This window comes from Cylas formicarius, unplaced genomic scaffold (assembly GCF_029955315.1).
Source record: "Cylas formicarius isolate icCylForm1 unplaced genomic scaffold, icCylForm1.1 PGA_scaffold_1__22_contigs__length_36826433, whole genome shotgun sequence".
NCBI lineage: Eukaryota > Metazoa > Arthropoda > Insecta > Coleoptera > Brentidae > Cylas > Cylas formicarius.
Genome location: NW_026844264.1, coordinates 10053360 through 10072220, shown reverse-complemented (window position 1 = coordinate 10072220; position 18861 = coordinate 10053360). Strand labels below are relative to the sequence as shown.

Sequence of the window (18861 nt, the reverse complement as noted above, 5' to 3'; positions counted from 1 at the left end):
TATATCTGCATCCAAAAATACATCCTTTAAATTATTCAAGATGTCACATTTTCATTATTTAATATTTGGTCGTGACTTTCATTAACACACCAGCTACGAAAACTTCCAATTCAATCTAGATTGGACCGAACAATTTGACATCAGATGAGATTCACAAGTTGTATTATGTGATGGTTACTAAGAAGCGGAAAAAATTCAAGCAAAACACAACAATATGCATAAAATTTTCAGAATATCTGCATTGAAATGAACAAAAAATGGAAATATGCATTTTCATTATATAAAAAATTATTATTATCATTATTTATTATTATTTAAATTAAGCCCGAATTATTTCTTTATGATTGAGTCCGTTCTAATAGAACAAAAAAAATTGTAATAAAAGTTTTCTAGTCCTAGATACACACATTGATACTTACATAACAAATTGCAAAACATAAAATCTAAAACATTGAAATCTTACAGTGGCAAAATATAATTTGCAATTATAAAAAAACAATAATACAATTAATATATCAACAATAGCATTGACACATTCAAATAATAACAACTTGCACAACATGAAATTCGTAAATTAACAGATTATTCCTTGCAGTTTTAAAAATATTAATAACTAAATGTATTTCAAAATTTCCTAAAAGAAAATTGTGCCTCTTATCCATAAACATATGTTTAAAAATGTAAAAATTTCGCTCAAAATATACAAAAGTTATTGGATAATATTTTATTTTTGGAATTAAGTGTGTTTCTAACTTATGCAAATCTAGTTCTCTTTCGAAATTACTGAAATTGTTTATAAAAACTTCTGAAAGATTTTTTATAATTTTTTTTATAACCGCAGTCCCAACAGTACCTGAAACTTTACCTCAAATTGATTTTTTGAAGACAATGAATCTTTCACAGAATCAGAGGCTACCTCCAATTTAGTGAGCGCTTTAGGTACAAAATAATATTTTAATAAATATTAAATTTTCTTTCACTGGTTAGAATAAAGAGTTTTGGTTTTGGTTATTAGAGCTGTAGAAGATGAGTTGTTTAGATCTTCAATAATTTTCTTAACTAATTCAAAGTTCTCGGCATAAAATACAGCAAAGGCTAACCAGCAAGTTATTACCGGTTGTGGTAGTAATTAAGTAATTAGTGTATTTAAACGATTTTCCTTACAAAATTAAACGAGTGAAGGCGCTTTTAAAAATCCTTTTTCTACTTCCGTCTGTAAAATGCTTAAATACACACCGATCTGGTGTGCGGGAAGCGTCACTTTACCACGTCAGTTTTGTTTCCTGCGGATCCGAGCCACTTCGGTCATTTCCGGGATTTTACCGCGCGGGTTTCAATTTTGACGTTTGTCAACTCTGACGGTCTTGTCAGTTTGTTTTGCAAAGAAATGGACCCAAAAACTAACGGTCGTAGAAAAAGTATAGTATGCAACACGTTCGGTAAACTTTTTAAGTCACTCGTTAGTCAAATGCTGTTTACCGTACTTGTTGCATAGTATACTATTTTATACTTGATTAATTAAATCATTTGCAAATGGAAACAGGCCTCTTATACATTCTACCATCCTTTTGATACCATGAGCCAAACAAGTATCCTGAAATATTTTCAAATTTTGTGCTCCCTTTACAATATAGGGTACAGTGTGGAGTATGAATTTTTCTGTCGGAACAGTATTGGTACGCCTTTAAACTATCGGATTCTGTTGGCAATATTATTGAATTAATTTAATAAAGAAGCAGTAAAATACCTGAGTTGGTCCATTGTAAATTCTCTTATATTGCATTATGGAGCTTCTCCGTTGCTTAATGATTACATATGATTATATTTTTTTCAACTATAACTAAAACAAATTTCTTATTACAGTATTAACGCATATGATAAAGAAAATAATACCCATCCCATTACTACCGGTCTAGCTCTAAACAAAAATTGCATCACAAAATCGATACTGACCGCATCAAACGATAGACGACTTCCCTACGGGTAACATTTTCATGGTAAAATATTAGAAATTTTAGAAATGACCTGACGCAATAATCCAGAAAGCTGAAAGATACAAGTTCATCAACTTTTAAGTATCTGAAGTCGGCTTTGTACGGGTCACGATTAGTTAGCAAAACTTCTCGAAACTTCGAAGGCAACTCCATAAGACTGGGCGGAGTCGAACGATGCGTGCACCTGCTTACCGTTCCTAATTAAAATGGCAGTTAACCAACTTGCGAAGAGTTGCGAAAGCTTTAAAAGCGAACGAGCTCATTTGTTTCCAGGGAAACTATCCGATTTCGACCCACGTTGTGCCTTTTCGCAGACGTACTAGGAACAGAGCGCATTATCTTCATACTATCGCAGCTTGCGTGGGATTGTTTCACGGAAAACTGGAAACATTTCCAGCAAAATCGTTTTCCCGAGGTAAGCGGGTATTATCCGCTAGTATTTACGATCCCGAATTTTCCGATGAAAATACTGCCATGGTAGTATTTTTCTGGGTAATTTTTAGCTTTACCGCTAAAATATTAAATGCAATTATTAATAAAGTCAAGTTAAATTTAAATTATGTTTTTGAAATATTTTATGTAGTACTTTTAAATAATAAATAAAAGTACTACATAATTTATGTATATATAATATATTAAAAGAAAACGCAAGAAATTTATAAATGGTTTACAAGCATTTAGGTATAGGCGTTCTATATTTAACACATTATGGTATATTATGCAACAAGTGTAGTAAAATGTTTAGACGAGTGACTTAACACGTGTTGCATACTACACTTTTTCTATTTACATTTTTGCACATTCACTGACATGACCGTCAGAGTTGAAAAACGTCAAAATTCAAGCCGTGTGGTAAAATCTCCGAAAACATTCGATTATTCCCAAACCGTGCCAGACTCGGATCGGTGGGAAACGAAACTGGCGTGGTAAAATGCACGCTAGGTCGTGGTATAATTAGGTATTTTATAGAAAGGAATAGAAAAAAGTAGTTATAACTATAGCACTATTCATGAAAAGTGCAAGACTGAATATAATAATAATAATAATATGATTTCTTATAATTTAATTTCTATGTAATGTATTTTTCGTATAATTAATAAAAAACTATTCCACCCAATAAATGCATACTTTTTATTCTGTTAAAATAAAATTCTTTCCTTTTTACGAGGATTTTACCCCGACGCATTTGGTATAGTATTTTCTTGAACAAATGGAATCATGTTGCAAACAATGCGTTAAGTATTCGTGGGGGTACCCTGTAGTCACTTTGCATACTTTCTATTCGTTGATTAGTTGCATGGTTATTCTACTCTTGTTGACTGTAGCTCAAGAGTCCAGCCGTAGTGAGAGAGAACTATTTTCTCAGGTTCTGGAGCCATGAGATTCGTGCACCCTACCTTGCGACATGAGCTGTAGCAGGCTGCATTGATACTTCTTAGGCATGATGTAAAACAGGTATTCCAGTTTTTATTTCTTATTTCAAATGAGGCTTCGCATTTTTTGTTCATTCTGCGTAAGACCCCCTCATTAGTGATTCTGAAAACCCATTAAATTTACAAATACGTAGTATCGGAATTGAGGGACCTTAGTTTTTTATGGCAAATAATGACAATGTTCATTTTGGTGAATAGTGTGAACTGGCTTTTTCTATCCTCTGTATAATTTCGACTGAGTGATATCACTCGTCATTTATATTCCTTCTAAGGTAAATGTAGCTTGAGACAACAGTTAGTGGATAATGATTAATTGTTAGTTTTCTCAGTGGGATGTTGTTCTGGCTGACCATCATACAGTTGTTTTCTTATCAGCATCTGTAGCTATGTAGGACATCTTTATAATGTATTCCGAATAAATGTTAAAAATTATATTGCATAGTACACCCCCTCTCTATTTTAATGCTAATATATATTCCTACAAATTTTTTATTATTGAAATATAGTTTAATAACATTCAGAAACTTATCGACTGTTAATGATGATGATGATGATGATGGTTGATGAGTATTGGAGCTTTTTTGCTATAACACATAACGGTTGAAAACACCAAATCTTTTAACACTTCAAGTAGAAAATCAAGGAGTACATCTTGACAGCATATTTGTATTACTGGCCTGCCTAGTTTTTCCAAAAAAAAATTAATTCAGCATAAAGAACAGGCACATATCTCATCACCTTTTTGACTCTGTAAATATGAGTCAGGTAACTTGTTTTCCATTTTTAGACAGAAGCGTTTTCTGATCATTTAGCGCATTGCCCACATATCAAACGTTTCCGAACGTTCTCAATTCCCAGCGTCTAGGATTCAGTTCCATACGGAAGGAAGCATTGAGTAAACATAAGCTCTCACAAACCAGTGTTAGGGATTTAACGTTAGTTGTTTTTTTTTAAAAAGAAACTTCCACAGGCTACTGTAATACTTTGTACAAAACTTCTGGATTCCTTTTGTGTCAGTGTATAGTTTGTGAGCAACTTTATTTTGAGGAATGTAGTCTTTACATTAACCATGTGGCAGCGTAATACCGTTTTTTCAGATTTATATTCTCCCTAAAGGTATTTGAATTTATCAACCTGCTCCATTTATATGTGTATTTCTGAAAACTGATATTGTCTTCTTTTGTTCTCTATTTATCCAAATACATCTCCTTCTCTTCTAATTATGCTAATAAGATTTTAAAAGCCTTATTGGTTATTAGCTAGTATCTTGCCCGAGCATGCGTTGATAAGATTTGAATACAGTATGCAACCCTGTCTTACATCTCTTTTGCTTTCATAAAATTTTTGTTTGTATAAAAACTCTTAGCCGTGTAAATCTAAAATTGCCTTTACATTTATCAATGTTGGGCAATCATGCCCATAAAAAAAAAATTGGGGCCTAGGCGGTTTCCAGTTCTGGTGGTAAATGGGATGCAAATGTGCGGAAAATTTTGTTTGGCGCTGCGTGAAACATTTCAAAGCCATTAAACAGTTTAAAAAAACATTGCTTGCCCAGTATAGTCCAACATTATTTTATATCTACGTCGGCCCGCTTCCGATGCGCTTTTTGGCCTCCTGTTGAATTAATTAAAATAGTCAATCAATCAAAACTCTCGGCTTTCTGCGTGCGACAATCCTGCATTGACGGCGGATGGAGATTTGCTATTCAGTTTCACGCTGTCGGTCAAACTTTGCGTGATGTACTGCCCCCATGGTACCTAGTTTTGAATATCGATTATAGACTTGTTAAAATCTCATTGACAGTGCGATCAATTTTGATTAATTATAAATTAGTACATTATCCCTAATTTAACATCTAGCACGAGAGTTACCTAATCCAGAAATATCACAACGCTCAAACTGGAATTTTGTGGTATCAGCCTGCGTCCAATAACTTACAAACATGAAATAATATATTTTGGACTTCCACCGGTTGAAATGTTGTAGAAGTAATTATTAAAGGAAATAGTAATCCAAAATCACTCATTTCACCAATATTTATCATTGCCTATGAACCTTTAAACAAACACTTGATGCCGAGTATGGACCAGTTACTAATAATTATTTTCGTACGGTATCAAGCTGAATAAAAACAACGGATCAAAAAGATTTTTTGAATAGCCAGTCAAGAATAAATCAGCTGCCAGCTACATACAAGACGAAATTCTTCGAGGAAATCAAGAATTACACCTTGGAGCAATTTAGTCCCAAAAGATAACCAAAGCATTCACATTATCAGTGCACCTGGTCGATCTTACAAAACCGCAAGCAGATGACTTCATGGAAGATCAGAAAACTAAGCCTCCACTGCAAAACGGTGGCAAGGAGAAAATGGTAGCATTAATATACATTCGGAAAGAGTGAAGCATTAAAGATCTAACGGAAGAAAGGATGCAAATCTACATTTCAAAGATCGAGGATGTTCTGAAGAATGGAAACTACAGCATCTTTGTTATAGATAAGCTGGCTATATTTCTTATGCTTCTTCTCAAACCACATTATGAACGATCCACGATGATCGTAAAGAATTTTCAACATTATTAACCTGCAGATGACTGGAAATACTTGATCAGTTGACACCTTGTGGATGTAAATAATGATTGACAACGGAAATCTAAAATAGTTTATTTCATCAGCATTTGTTGTTGACCATGACTTTCAAACAAGCCCATGATCATTTGTCTCTTTATTGCACATCGAAGTCAACTAAACGCATCTTTTCCGTGTTCGACAAAACTATCCAATAATTTGAGACAGTACTGTCATATCGGCAAGAAATAAATAGCAAAAATTAATAACCCAATATTCAATGTATAGAGGTTTATTTTGTTTAGGTCTGCTTTTTGTAAATTTCACGTAGATAATATCGAAAAGTACTGGGGAAGGCTGCGGATTTCTAAAATAGGTACGATGCTGTTTATAATGAATTTAATCTAAATGCTTTGGAAAATGAAAGCTTCATTTCGATGTATGATTGTATTAAAACTAATTACTGGTATTGAACGATGGTAGTGTTATTGACTGTAGCTGTAGAGCAGCAAATTATTATCTTTTTTAGTTTTTGGGTTATTATTGTCTCGATTGAGTTAAAAGTAATGTTAGCTTATACCATTTAGTACAAAATATTTTTTTTTAAATAAATTGGTATGAATCCTTATTCAAGACTACATCAACCCTAAATGTTGCTCAAAATATTGTGGGCGCCTCGCTTAAGCATTGCTCCTGTATTTTGATTTTTTTTTTTTTGCTGGATGGATCTTACTAAGGAGAAATGAAACGGTTTTCTTGTATAGCATCGACTAAAGTTATGGCTAACTAACACAGTTTTGTGAAGCGGAAAATCAAAAAGTACTTTTAGAGATTTTTTCAAATTGAAAATGACAACAGATTCGTGTTTCGCACTACCTAAACGTAACTAGACGAATCATCAAAGTTTTTAATGTTTAAAAAAAATAATTATTGTAAAGTTTGTAAATAATGATTATTTTGTATGTGATTTTAAGATCTTACAAATTTTAATTATGCAAATTTCAAAAATAATGATTAAGACTTTTTAAGGGACAATAAATCTTAGTATTCGAAACATGTAAACAAAATTAAAATATAAATTAGTGAGTGAATTTAACTGTCCAATATTGGCTTCTCCATGGCAAACTTGGTTTTACAAAGGAAACAGTATGCCGACGTTAATCAATGTTGATATTTCCGTTATTTTCATTATTACATGAGAATTAAAAATCCTTTTTAATTAAAAAAGTACAGGGTTGTAACGTCTGATTAGTTCATATCTAAGACTCTCTAATCATATTTAATTTTAAGAAAATCGTTATTGTCTTTCAGTGAAGTCTATTCAACAGAAAAAGAATTATCATTATTAGGTTTTATGTAGTCCTAAATAAAGATTCGTTGACACCTTATTCTTAAAGAAAACCCTGATAGCCCTTCTCGACATTACTCCCAGTTAGCCACGACCTCAGGTTGATGTAATAAGAAACATAAAGTTTTGGTGCATATTTGAGAGAGCTTCAACAAAAAAAAATGTCAAGATGAAACCGTTATCAAAGATTTTACAAGCGGTGCACAAACGATATTTCAAACACCCTTTATTGAAACATTATAAAAGTAGTTGGGTTCTAAGTACTCCTGAATAAGAATTCGTTGCCAATTTATTTTTTAAAAAATCCCTAATAATACTTCTCTCCTCTCTCTCTTTTGTTAAATAGATTCAGTGGGCCATGATAAGGTTTTAGTGCATTTTCAGAGTTCAATCCAACAAAAAAAAAATATCAAAATCGAACCATAAACAAATATTTTACAAGGGTGTACAGTTCTTAAGTGGAACACTCTGTATATATTGTTGGAACAATATCTAGAGCTTATGAATAAATGTTCTCTTATAAAGATCCATTCCTTATCCGGCGCATTATTATTTTCGGGTAAATTTATCCAAAAGGCTCATTGGGACATACAACAAAAACCCAATTTTTCACAAAATCAACTGGGCGTGTTGATGACATATCACAGAAAATGATCGCTACAATGCTCAAAAAGTGTATTCAACATTTATTTTTACCATTTTCCACATTGTTAGGGTATTGCAAAAAGTAACTATATTGCTCGTTTTACCATGGCAACATTCATCTAATAAGGATGAAAAAAAAAACTTTTGGCTAGCTTCGTAATGAAAACTCCAAAGAAAAACTGTTCGCCTTACGTCATAAGATACTCTTTTTTTCATAAATAATCTAATAATATTTTTGGGAAATATAATTATCGAATAATTTAATTCGTTCCAGGTGACATAATATGACGTTATTACGTCCCCTCGCTGTACCAGACGTAATCCGTCGTTTAAACACCCTTTGGGCAATAAGGACCTGAAATTGAATTTGCAATTTCCACCCCCGACGTCCTGAAGGTGCGGAGAACGAGAGTGGTTGCAGTCAAGCGTTCAAGAGGGAGCGAGTTGTGCAGTAAAGATGCGTGAAACTAGCTCCAGAAAATCTAGGATTCCGGTTAGGATAAAGAGAAAATTTGTTTTGAAGGATGGCGGCAAGGTAAGTTGGGAAATGCATTTTTTTGGAGATTAATCATTTTATAATACACAAACGCAGAAAAAAAGTTTGGCACCAAAATCAGAGAATTAGTTCGTAAAATCTGACGGTCCATCTCTTTGTCTGACGTTTTTCATGGCGGAAAGTGGGAATTTATGAAATACGAACGTTTCAATTCCGATTTTCCCCCAAAAATATTAAGCCCATTGTGCGTCTCGTTCCGCTGTTACGCAAAGTTAATTGGTTCGATATATCCTGGTTATTCTGTTTAAATATCGCGTTTCCACTGTCACGAACATTATTTCAGTATTTTAAACAAATAACTCTCAAACACGCAAAACAAATTAAAATTACCAACGAATCGTTTCGGCAAAAATATTCCGGAACTTTATCTGGGTTAAATATATATAAAATAAATAATACGTAGGCAAAAAAAATTAAGTTACAGCTAACAAACTCGGTTTTCTTAATGGTAGCGTGCTGGATGTTTCGCATGGGGCGCAACAAAAAGAGAGTAGAAAATACATCTATACTGTAAGTTTTATCCAGAGTAGTTATTCTAACGGGTGATTCAATAAGTATTTCCACATTACAAACTGAAATATTTTTGAAACGCCACTGTATTTATTTATTATCATATGAGATTTCTAACCTCAAAACATAAACAAAATTAGTCATGGAGCAATATACGACTGAACAACGTATAAAAATTGTGCAAGTCTATTATGAAAATTGTCGATCAAGAAAAAATGCATTTCGGGCTCTACGTGAATTTTTCGACCTTCTGGGAGGATAATTGGGAATGTCGTTCAAAAATTTGAGCAAACTGGATTTGTAACTAACCTCAAAGTCCCACAACGTGCTTTTGCAGGTCGGTCAGATCAAAATATTGCCATTGTTCTCGAAAGTGTAGGCGAAGATCCAGACACATCGATTCCTCATCGATCGCAGCAAGTGGGCCTTACGTATTCAACCACACAGCGAATTTTAACAAAAGACTTGCATCTACACCCATATAAAGTCCAAATAACTCAGGAGTTGAAACCTCGAGATTATCAACAGCGCCGCGTGTGTGCAGAATGGATACGAGAACAAGGGGTTCATTTTTCAACGAAAATCATCTTTAGCGATGAGGCACATTTTCACGTTGGTGGCTTTGTAAACAAACACAATGCTCGTATTTGGGGATTAGAAAATCAAAGAGAGATTGTTCAAAAAGCAATGCATCCTCAAAAAGTGACTATTTGGTGTGCGTTTTGGTGCGGAGGAATAATTGGCCCTTTTTTTTCGAGGATAATGCGGGGAACCCTGTTACGGTTAATGGTGTTCGCTATAGAAACATGATATCTGATTTTTTTCTGGGAGCAGTTGGAAGCATTGAAGATTTGTGGTTCCAACAGGATGGAGCCACTTGTCACACATCCAGAGAAACGATGCAATTGCTGCGGGGCAAGTTTCCTGGTCGGATTATCTCACGTAACGGCGATATCAATTGGCCGCCGCGATCATGTGATCTTACTCCCCTAGATTTTTTTTGGGGTATCTAAAAAGCAGAGTGTATAGAAATAAACCAAACACTATGCCAGAGCTGAAACAGGAGATTAGACGCGAAATGGCCGGCATAGAACCTGAATTGTGTCAAAAAGTGATAGGAAATTTCAATAAACGAATTACGTCATGCCACATGAGTCGCGGGGGTCTTTTGAATGTCATCATCTTTCATACCTAATTGTAATACACTAATCTAAAATGGCAAATAAAAATATTTGTATATTTTTATATTCTTCAGAATTTTTTTTATTATTTTAATGTGGAAACCCTTATTCAATCACCCTTTATTAAAAGAGAAAAGCTTTATGCTTGCACTTAAAAGAAACCGAATTTTGTGCCATTTGCAAGAATACAGTATTCATGTTCCTGACTGACTTATAAATCTACTATTTGCTTTCCGTTGAAACCCACATTTCCTTTAAAAATATCAGTAAGTAAAAAAATATTTGTTATTCAATTTGTACCATTTGTAAGAATACTAATGAAGAGGAAAAAAGGAAATAGGTGGTTTATTATCCAATATTAATCCTTTTATTTCAATTTTAAGTACCAGTCTTATGTTCTTAATGTAATTTGTGCCAATTGTAAGAATAAAAGAAAAAATAATAATAAAGAGATTCTATTTAATTTGGAATATGTACAATAACATTAATGTTTCAAAGTGGGGAGACTGCCATTTGCGTTGTGTTAAAAACAAAGTAAGAAAATTATTCTCAAGTAACTGTCGACTCACAGTAATTGTGTACAATCCCTTCCTGTTAAAGCTCGAAATGCAGTCGAAAATGACACAAAAGGCACCCAATCCCACTTCCTTTGAGAGTCGAGTGAACGACAGAATTGTTGAAGTATCTCTCGAATCGTCACTAGCCACATCCGGGAGCTCTTTGGTTACGCTGTCCACGTCCGAGCACGTGTCTATCGAAGCCCTCGATGATTCCTTCGATGTAAATTATACGGGGGGTAAGTTAATCTTTCATATTCAACACCTGAGCCTAGTGGCATTTACGACAAATTGAATGGGCATTTCTGAGCGGCGCGTAAATATTTTAGATGTGTCCATATTGAATAGGCGACCACGCTAACGAAAACAAATTTTAAATAAGCGTAATGAAAAGTTCTAATAAACACTGGATTTTAATGAGCATATTGAATAACAATAATAATAAAATAACAGATTAATAAAAAACGTTAAAAGAAAAATTCTGCCAAATTTTCTAGAACATTTTAGCCAAGCCAATGTTTACCATATCAGAATAATATAAAATAAATAGGCTTTTATATGTAAATTAATTTATTTTTGAAATTTATTTATCAAATATGTTGCTTTGCTTTGTTGTTTGGCAATCTGTCATATGCCAATCTCGTTCTTACTGAAAATAGAACTGTTAATTGAGGGAATTGAAATTTGTAAATAAAAGCCCAGTAAGCTTAAAGTAAAAAACTTTTCTTGAATATTAAATAATAACATCAGCTTAGTTAATAAACAAGTGATTGAAAATGCTTTCGTCAGAAGTTACCCGTCTGTATAACGGGGTCCTAAAATTCGTCCTTTTTGTATTATTTTATTGAAATTTATACCACAAATACTATTCACTGGATTTTTCCAGGTAAATTTGTTACTCCAGTACACAGGCTCCCTAAAAATTAACGTTTCTTACGTCATGCACAAAGAAACGGTGAATACTTTATTTTATTTTATATAAAATTGTAAAATATAAAAAAAATGAATTTAAAATTTTGTGGAAGAGTGGTATAATAATGATCATTAATATTATAATTAATATTAATTAAGTCTAACATCAAGTAGATGATCCTTTTTGGTTTCGAAGAAGACAATAATATTGGATTTTCTTAAACTCTGCCTAATATCCATCACTTACTTACATAGTCTCGTATTTTAAAAATTAAATTTTGACCATTTTTCTATGTTAATCATTAATAATTAACAAATAAATATAATTACAAGTTTCTAATTACCGCTAAGTTATGGTTTTAGTTCTTTCATTATTAGTGTATGTAAAATATTTTATTAAATTCTATTTCAGAGAGTAATTTTCAGAGAGTAATAAAATCTCATTAAGTATGCACAGGAAATACATTGTACAGAAATTAAATTATGAAAAATCATAATCTGTAACGGGTTGAAGCTGCGACGCATGAAGAAGTCAAGATCTAACACTTTCTTTTCTTCTTTAATCACATGCTGGACTGGTTTTCGCCAGTTCTCTGATGTCACTAATTCCTTAATGGCACGGTAGCTTAAGATCTTTTATTTTGGTTGTGCCTTCTTACAAATCCTTTTACTTGCACATATATGAGTTCAGATTAACACTATGTCCTGCTATATTCTGTTTAGTAAAAAATTCCTCTTCGCTGACAGTATGGACGATTATCAATCCCTTTATTATTATTTTTGTTTTACCATATTTTTGGTACTACATAAATTTCATCAATCCATTTCTTCTCAGGATAGAAGTTTTTTTTCTAATCTCTTCGGTACTGCTTTATATTTATGGAGTATTTTTGCCGCCAACAAACAATTTAATCAAAGGAATACGATTTGCCGTCAAAGTTTTCGCTTTACTCCGTCATTGGCAAATAATGAGAGCAATGTATAACATCGTAAGTGATCAAACACATTTTATTTTTCACGAGCTGATCGCAGCGGAGTGTGTGCTTAATAAACGAGTGACTTAGAAAGTTTACCAAACGTTTTATATACTAAACTTTTGCGACAACCGTTAGTTTTTGTGCAGATTTTTGAAAAACTACACCAATACAGTCACTGAAATGACCGTCGCGTGCGCTAATATCCCGGAAATGTCCGACAGAAGGGAGTACAAAGCTTATTTGTTTTTTACATTCTGAGGGGAACTGGACGGAATTTCCCATTTTATCATTCGTGAAATATACCTATAATTTGGTAACCAATACTTGCTAAAAAGAAAATAACTCCAAAACCAGTTTTGAATATTGAAAGAACCAGTCAAAGTTGTGTGTTCAAATTTTTATTAAAAAACTATTTTTGGAGCCCCATTGTTTATAGCCTTTTTGAACCTTGTGAACCAAACTAATGTTATTTTTAATAGATTCTTTTTATTCACCTTAAAACGATTGAATTCTTCTTGGGTTTAGGTCTTTGAAATATAGTAAAATTCTTTTTGCTATTATTGAACAATGTCAACTCAAGAAGAACTCATCATTATAAGTTATTTTAAATATTCTATATACTCCGAAAATTAGAGGAAGGTTTGCCTCGTCCAGTAAAGCAGAGGAAGTGGAGCATCGACAAAAATGCTGCATTTTTTATTACCTTGGTGCGTTCAAGAATTTGCACGCTTTTAATCGTACAATGAAAGCAGCTAGACCACGCCTTTGTCACTTATTTGCTACGCAATATTAACGATTCTTTATTAAGTTTATTATTTTTTGTATTTGACGTCGGTATTATTACCTACAAGAATTTTTTTTTTCTCGATTTCTCGCCATTATCTGAAGAAGCTCGGCTTCGACCTTAAACACAACCACCACGATTATTGTTTTCGCAGAATAGAATCGTAAACGTACGAGATAACACAGCTACGGGTATATAATCACCACGCACCCTTGCATCTAAATAATCGAAAGTCAATTTCCTGGCACTTTGGTAGGTTTGACCTCGGGGCAATCCCAGACAGGACGTCAATGTTATGACGGAGACGAGGCGTCGGCGGGCGTCGAACTCATTGGAACCACTAATCTAAAACCGGAAGAGTGTGACCCATTGAAATCGGCCTACCATGAAGAGGAGAAGGACGGCGTGGAACCGGCGGAAACGAGCGGCAGCACGACGAACGAGTTAGAAAAGGACGAATTCACTCATGAGAGCCGGCATGAAAAGGTATGTAATTTGATACTCGCAGGACCGTATTCGATTAAATTTTGACGGTGCTGTGACGTATAAAACACAAAGCAGATTTTTGTAAAGTTACCTCAGGAGTGCTACAGGGTTCAAGTCTGAGGTGCTCGAATTTTGTCAAATCCTATGCTGATAATTCCCCACTGTTGGACACATTTAACTCAATTAATTAGGATAATGTAGAAACTAATTTTATTATAGCATTTCTCAATATAATAAAAAAAAATCTAAAGCTAAATTCTAAAAAAGACAAATTGTGCTATTTGCTCTCCTTGGAAGCGACAATTTTCATAATTTCTTTATAAATTTCATTAAATTTCAATCAGACAATGAAGATCTTCAATTTACAAAGACAGAAAATAACTTAGGCTGGATAATAATAATAATAATAATAATAGATGGTCAGTTGAGATATACATATCCCTCAAAACGGTATATGTAAATAAACAAATATTGAATTCTAAATTACGTAAAAAACTGTTTAAGGCATACATCAAAAGTTATATACTCTCTTCCATTGTACTATCAATTTTTAACGGCTATTGAAAAAAGCATATTGCAAAAAAATCCAGAACAGTTGTGCTCGATTCGGTTATGGTTTGAGAAAGTTTGATCTTACATGAAACAATACTTGAGATGAAATGCCTCAACATAAAATACCTTTAGTGTTTAGTGTTTTGGTATTATACCTATAAAGCGATTAAAATAAGAAGATGACACTATGACAACTGTTAGCAGCATCTTGCCGCATTCCGTTATCCTTCTCCAAACTTCTCTATCCAAGGCATCCTCTTCCTGTAGATTTCGCTATGATCGTTTCATTCCACGATCAAACTGCCTCGTTTTCTTTTTCTTGGCGGTCTCCTCTTTTTGGGCGATTTCTCTTCAGGCATTCCTAATAGGTGTTCAGACCATTTCATAAATCGTCTTTCTATTCGATTCAGCACCGTTTCTTCTGCTTTCATGTGAGCTCTTACTTCATCATTGGGTTTTCTTTCTAATCATGACAAATTCATTTCTATAGCTAAGATCCTTGTTTCTAGATCTGCAGTCCACACTTATGATTCATAGCTCAAAACTGACTCCACCATTGCTTTCCTAACTCGTTTTTTGTTTTTATTTGAGGAATTTTTATCCCACCAGAATGAGTTCCTACAATTTTCCTGCTTTGTTGTATTATGTGTTTTATTTCTATATATCCCACCCCGTTTTTATCCACAAGTGCTCCGAGATATTTAAATTTCTAGAGTTGGATAATACCTACATCATCAGTGACTAGAACTTGAAATCGAGCATCGCTGTTTGCTACCAAGTATTCTGTTTTCTCAAGACTCATCTGTAACCCCCACGTTTTATATTACTCGTAAAGCCGTTTCATCATGAATCTCATCGTCAGCGATAAATAAAGTGATTCGAGTATCATTATCATCTATCGCTACATCGTGTTTTCAAACTTTTAAGCGCAGCTGCCACATATAGATCAAATAGTGCATCAGTGTCTCACTCCCTTGGTGAAAGTGTCTGTATCTGTATTGTGTGTCTTCGCCGACTCTGTGACCGATGTTTTGCCTTATTTTAACAATTTAGACTTTACTAAAAAGTCGGCTCTTTATACTATTTGCACTTAGATCTCGATAGTATTTGGAATATGTTCTGTTTCCTTTTTTTAAAATAGGTATTAGGTGCCCGACTTCCATCCCGACGGAACTTGTATTTGTGGCAGCAGTTTTCCATTAGTCGAGTTATTCTATCCCTTATACCAGGCTCTCCTGCTTTCAACAATTCAACGGGGATATTTCCAGTGCCAGGGAATCGGCCATTCTTCATTCTGGATTGCGCCCTTGCAATCTCCTCAGATGTTATAGTTAGACTTCTATCAATTTCCTCGTTATTTAATAGTGGCTCCACCAGTATGAATTCCGATCTGTTTTCGCCTATCAGATGCGTTTAATATTGTCTCCATTCTTGTATAGAAATTAGTTGGAGGTTTGTATCTGTTTTCCATGCCTCTATTTTTAGTACGAATGCACTTTTGTCTCAGAAGTTGTTCTTTTCTATTTTTATTGATCTCCTTAGTTCTCTATTTTTAGTTTGATATTCTTCTCTATATTGGGGTAATTTTGTGGTTAGCCATCTATTTTAGGAATCATTTTTATCTTTTAATTTTTCTGCCATCGTGTTAGTTGTTACTGTTTTAGACTCTCGTATTCTTCCTCTATACTATTCTTTACTGATATTTTCTATAGTTCATGTTCTAGTCTTCTCTTGAATAGATCTTTGATGCCGCCTTGTTGTAGAAGAAATAATTTATATCGTACTTTTCTTCCAGTTTCTTCAGCGGTATTATTATGGTCTTCGGTTTTTGTAACAGTTCTTCGAAATGGATCTACCAGTTGGACCACGATCAAGTAATGATCCGATCCACAATTCGCTGCCTGTTGTACTCTACAGTCTTGTGGCTTTGCTAACGAACTAACTGACAATAATTTAATAATTTCCCCATTAATATTAACTATAAAATTAAATATATTAAAAAAACACACAATGTTAAAACAAATGTCAGCTTTTTTTGGTTTTTCTTGTAAAAGTTTATAGTTATTAATTTATTCTCACTTAATTAGATAGAGGCAGGATGTACATGTAAGGGACAAAATTATTATTATCAAATTCTCACAGTCATTACATATAAACTTAAGCACAGCCTCAAAGCAATGACAAATAATTGTTTATGTTTAATTTCACTGACTTCATTACATCAAATTGTTGTAGTTATTCCACAAAACATGTCTTTGCGACAATTTAATAAATTTTTCAGTTGCTAAAAATGCTAAAAATATTAATCTTGTTACCTTTTATTTGCAATATCCTGGATGTTATATATGCATATATGTTATAGGTGCAATTGACAACTAAACCTTAAGGTTTCTTACATAACTGAAAACTAATTTCAATTCTTCGCATGCTGTTGTCAAAGTTATCTAAGCGAAATTAATAAAGCGAATAAGAAGGATTTGAAGTGGATGTGAGTTTATTAATTTCAATGACATCGTTTAAATCCCGGAAAATCTGAATTTCTGAAACGGAAAATGGCGTGTGTTGTTTTGCGCGCGAAACTTGCTAATCGCAAAAAAAAAGATTAAATTAACCACAAATTTGGCGCGTACCACTTGCAGTCTATCCCATTTCATTCTACTGCGAAGCGCTTTTTTACAAAACTCGATATCACCGAAACTGAATAATAAATTCCTGATATCGGCGGAAGTTCGTAAATTTCATTTAACCCGAATATTTTTCCAGTTATTTGACTGATTAATTAAATTTTATGGACGTATATGTACGCCGAAAAAATATCGCTCGCGCCCAAACGCAAAGTGTTAATAGAAATCTATTATTTCTGTTAAATTAAAACGTATATACGGGTTTTTCCCTGTGCCGTTCGATTTTAAATAATGAAGCGAATGAAGAACAATTTTTCGCGAAAATAACCAGCCTCCCGTTGTTGGTTTATTGTTTGTGTTTGCCTGATTATTAAGCATAAAATATGGTCTGTTTAATAAGTTAAAATATGAAAAATACTGATTAAGCCTTCTCATTTATTTACTTATGCATTTATTTACTTATAACCAAAGGCTGGATAGGTAGACGAGGTTGTTCAATTTCAGGATTCCGTATATTAAACGTATTAAGTTACATAGTCGGGAATACAAAAATAAACTTCAGTAGATATTTCTAAAACTTATCGAACGTTTTTTGAAGGAAATGACAAAATTTGTATACATTTGTTTGAAACAACTGCAGGCTTCAGTGGAATAATTCAGTATCTTCACTGCAGAAAGGCACAGTTGTTATACATACGAGCGCATCTAATAATTGGAGAGTTTGATCAGAATCATTCTGTAGAAAGCGCACTTGATAAAGATTAGCATTGAAAGATTCGATAAGATTATGAAGAATTTTTTAAAGAAAAATTATATTTGAGCAATTTCGCCGTGTTTAAAGTGACCTTATAAATCTTGATAGTGGCTGTAATTAAAATTCAATTGTATTTTTTTTTGGCACTCTTTGTCTGGTCGATATAGCTGCGATAGATAGGAGTCCAAGCACTGAAAAAGTATTCCAAGAACGAGTGATGTGTGGCTATGATAACCTAGATTTCATATGTTCATGATTCTCTTACTTACTTTATTAACGGTACAAATGGCTCGGAATTCTATTAGTTTAGTGAATGCAAATACTAAAAAAAAGGATTTATTACTATTCCTAATTTTTTTTATTAATACTAAGAGATCGTCGAACTCCCTTGGTCTTTATTTTAATAATATGGAGAATCTGTTAGTATTTCTTCTGAATCATTGTATACTACCTTCCTACAGACACCCTGTAAGTGTACACAGGAAAAAATACTGACCTGATATTAATGAGTAAGCAGACACTATTAGTTTCGTTAATCCAAATGTATAAAAAAAGGATTTATTTACATTTTATACCACTACAATGGTTCTTGATTTGAACAAAATCGCTAGCCCTGTATAAATACTAAAAGATTGTCGAACTTGTATGCCTTTGATTTTATAATAATAACGACAATGGAACTTCAACAATCTCTTAGAATTTACACTGAATCATTGTCTACCAAGCAAACATCCTATATGTGTACACACAAAAAAATAACTGACCTGAGGTTAATGAGTAGCCAGACACAAACCAAATACCAAAAAATACCACCTTAAATGGTTCTTGCCTATAACAAAATTAATAATTCGGGAATTCGCTATTTTCAAAATAACACCCTGAATAAATAGTAAGAGATTTTAGAACTTCCATAATAAATAATAAAGACAATGGCAGTTGAACATATTTTTATTATGACAATGACTGAGAATGAACGGGAC

General features: G+C 33.3%; 1 protein-coding gene across 1 annotated transcript in view; it reads left to right on the top strand.

Annotated features, from left to right (window-relative positions):
• Window positions 1-18861, top strand: part of LOC132696321 (uncharacterized) — a 175958-nt gene that overhangs the window by 13069 nt on the left and 144028 nt on the right. The window contains exons 2-4 of the mRNA XM_060661075.1: window positions 8263-8523; window positions 10836-11031; window positions 13722-13951. Of these exons, the coding sequence (XP_060517058.1) occupies window positions 8446-8523; window positions 10836-11031; window positions 13722-13951 (504 nt within the window). The 5' untranslated portion in view covers window positions 8263-8445. The remainder of the gene's footprint in view (window positions 1-8262; window positions 8524-10835; window positions 11032-13721; window positions 13952-18861) is intronic.